The sequence below is a fragment of the Carlito syrichta genome, unplaced genomic scaffold (genome assembly GCF_000164805.1).
Source record: "Carlito syrichta isolate Samal-C Ts95f unplaced genomic scaffold, Tarsius_syrichta-2.0.1 Scaffold307912, whole genome shotgun sequence".
NCBI lineage: Eukaryota > Metazoa > Chordata > Mammalia > Primates > Tarsiidae > Carlito > Carlito syrichta.
In genome coordinates this window covers 301,766-305,252 of record NW_007252008.1, presented here as the reverse complement: position 1 = coordinate 305,252, position 3,487 = coordinate 301,766, and the positions used below count along the sequence as shown (strand labels likewise).

Sequence of the window (3,487 nt, the reverse complement as noted above, 5' to 3'; positions counted from 1 at the left end):
GCAAGTCTCTTGGTTCGTGGTCTGTAACAGACACCAGTGGGTGTCAGCGTACATATTCTGCCCACATCGGTTGCTCGGGGCAGTCACTGAGGACATAATACAGAAGAACCTAGGCTCTTGAGCCTGTGGTGTATAAATGTACTGAAATACTGAGATGCCAAAGAGGGGCAGACATATGTCTTCTTTTCACAGATGCTTAGAAGACAGGCCTAAATCTTTCATTCAGGTGTTATGTGGTATCTTTTGTTCACCCTGCCAAGCGCAGGCTGCTGTGATGAGGGCTACCAGCTGCAGGAGGCCAAACTGAGTGTGACTAAGAACAACCTTATTGAAATAAGATGGGCTCCATGCAAATGGGTCTGTTAGGTCTGTAGCTATGCTGTAGATTTCACCCGAAACGAGTACCCACGTGCAGCCAAAGTCACTTCCAGAATCATGGAATGGGCTCTGGGAAAAACCCAGATCAAGCTTCTAATTTTACAGGTTCAGCAGAGTTCAATGATTTGCTTTAAGAACACCACATGGGCATGGCAAAGACGAAAGGATACAGAATTGTTGGCTCCAGGAGGGAGTGTTTTCTCTAAATTGTTCTGACCCTTTCCACGAGCTCCAGTGTTTGGGTGTTTCTGATGGTCTCCGCGTCAAGACGTATTCATGCATGAAGTGAATCAGGACAAAGACGGTGGGGGTTGTGCCTGCTGCAAACCCAATGGCTTAGGAGAGCACGCTGGAGGAGAAGCTGAAGCTCTCGGTCATAGTCTTGGAGTCGCTGCGCGAGGAGTCGTTGGAGGTCAGGTCCAGCGATGAGGGCGTGGCCTTGGGACCATCCTCCAGCTCCTCCTCATGGGCCCCCACCACTGTGGAGATGGTGGTCTCCAGGCGGCTGACTTTATACACACTGCCCTGGGTCTGGAGGTATTGGGTAGATTTCATTTCGAGCCCCTCGTAGTCGCCGGCGCTGATGAAGGGGCAGCACCGGAAGGCGTGCTTGAAGCCCAGACGAAACCTGGAGAGACAGATGAAGAGGTGACCCTTGGGGACAGCCTGCTCAGAGGGCCATTCCACCATTGCATCCACTTTTAAGCACATGGACACCCCCACACTGACTCTGTTATTATTTTTAAAATTAACTGACAGCTAGAGATGCTGAAGCTAAGAAAGATTTAAGGGTGAGTCATCAAGGTCAAATCCAAGACTAAGAAAAGCAAATCCAAGACTAGGACCTAGGTTCTGCCTCCTCTGATGTAGGGTCAACCGACTTTGGGTCAATTCACCATCATCAACAACAAAAAATTCATCAGTAGTCTACTATGTGCACGGTCCTTTGCTGGTCGCTGGGCAGTAAAAACACTCAGCGCTTTCCCTCAAGTAGCCCACTGACGGAAGGAGGACTTTCTACCAATATTCCTTCAGTGTGCCTCAGTTTCCCTGTTGGTTACACAGACAGAATCAGCCTTACCTTAAGGAGATGCTAACAGGTTTAACCTAAAAGCATTTAAGCAAGTCAGCAAACTCTTAGAAGAAGGATCTGTGAGTTAGACTAACAGAGACCATTTGGACAAGTACAAGAGAATGTTTTCCCCCAAACTCGTAGCACCTGAGCCTCTCATTTACAGAAGACACTTTCCAGACTGAGGACTAAAGACTGTAAAGACTGTAACAAGAATTTTGTTCCTCCCCTCCTGCCTGCTTTCTCACCCAGAAGCTGGGAGGGTGCTCTGGGTGATAGACTGTGCTGCAACCATGGCATCCCAGCTCCCTTCTGAGAGTCCTCTGCATACTACAGTGAATTCCCTATTGCTGACCATCCTTCCCCATGGGCTCTCCCTTGTTGTACTTGTCTGAGGTTGGCTTCTGTTGTGGAATGGCTTTCCCAACCCAGCTGACCAAGTAAGGGCAGGAATCAGGCCCTTGAGGCTCTGACTTCTTTTTTGCTTACCCTGTCCTGCTGGAATTGCGTGTAAAGCTGCCAGATAAGATGGAATGGGAAGAGGGAAATGGGAGATCTGAGAAGGGAGGATGTTCTCTGGGGAGCGGTACTTGAGTGCCACCTCTCTTTGTAGGCCCAGCCTCCTGTGCACTGGATCCATAAAGCAGAAAGAGTGAACTCACAGGCCATGGCCTGGAGGCTGGATCCAACTTGCAGTTGTGCTTTGTATACATCAATCACAGAGATTTTTTAATTCATGCCTCCAACTTAGTTGCTAGTGTTTAAAAGTCAGAAGACTTCACAAAAAAATATTGATTTCTGGTTCCTCTTAGAAAAGAAAAAAAAAATCAGTTCACCCTGCGCTCACATTCCTGCAAGGCGATAACCAGCAGGGACTGAGTAGTGTGGCAATTAGTTTGCTGCAGTCCCTACCATTCCCTTTTGTATTATAGCTGGTTTTGCTCATTTAGGGTAGCTGCTGGGTCACAGAGTAGACAGATGGTCTTGCAGCCCCTGGTGAAAACACGGGGGATGGGGTCCTCACCTGTCATTGAGGCAGCAGTAGATAATGGGGTTGTACATGGTGGAGCTCATGGCCAGCCACATGATGGCCAGGTAGACCTGCTGGATAAACTTCTTCAGGTAGAGATCCGGGTTGATGTAGGGCAGGAGGAAGAAGATGTGGAAGGGCAGCCAGCAGATGGCAAAGGTGCACACCACAACTATCATCATTTTGACCACCTGGCAAGAGGATGAGACAGGTGAGACCCACCAGCACATCCTCCCGCTCTCATGGCTGCTTTCTTTCTCCTCCCACCCCCTCATTGTGTGTAGGATTTAAAATAGCCCCTTTCAGAACACCTCTAGACTGTTGGTGGGAGTGTAAACTAGTGCAGCCTCTATAGAAAACAACGTGGAGATTCCTAAAAGATCTAAATATCAACCTTCCATATGACCCTGCAGTTCCCCTACTGGGAATATACCTGGAAGAACTCAAATCACTCTATAAAAAAGATACCTGCACACATATGTTTATCACAGTATTGTTCACAGTAGCAAGAACATGGAACCAACTGTGCTGCCCATCAAAAGATAACTATGTGGTATAAATATATACATGATGGAATATTATGCAGCCATAAAGAAGAACAGAATCATGAACTTCACAGCAACCTGGATGGACTTAGGATCTATAGTACTGAGTGATCTTTCACAGAAACAAAGAACTGAGTACCACATGTTCTCACTCATAAGTGGACCTTGAACAATTATCGTAATACTATAAGAAAAGGATTGGTAGTAGTGGGAAACTGCCAGGAGGGGAGTGGGAAGCCGGATTGGCAGTAGTGGGAATCTGCCTGGGGAAGGGGGGGCACACCTCATCAACAAGGGTACCTGCATAATGAACATTTGTGTACCTAACCCTGAATTGTACCCCACATCTTTAAAATAAAAAAAATTAAAAGGAAAATAACCTCTTTCTTTCTTTTTTTTTTCTGAGTTGGAGTCTCACTCTGTCGCCCAGACTGGAGTGCAGTGGCTGCTCCCGGCCACTGC

General features: G+C 47.4%; 1 protein-coding gene across 1 annotated transcript in view; it reads right to left on the bottom strand.

The window, feature by feature from the left end:
* Window positions 1–201: 201 nt before the first annotated feature.
* The window catches only part of TACR1 (tachykinin receptor 1), a 158,326-nt gene continuing 155,040 nt past the window's right edge, over window positions 202–3,487 (bottom strand). The window contains exons 4-5 of the mRNA XM_008064677.1: window positions 2,475–2,671; window positions 202–1,006 (exon numbers count right to left, since the gene is read on the bottom strand). Of these exons, the coding sequence (XP_008062868.1) occupies window positions 715–1,006; window positions 2,475–2,671 (489 nt within the window). The 3' untranslated portion in view covers window positions 202–714. The remainder of the gene's footprint in view (window positions 1,007–2,474; window positions 2,672–3,487) is intronic.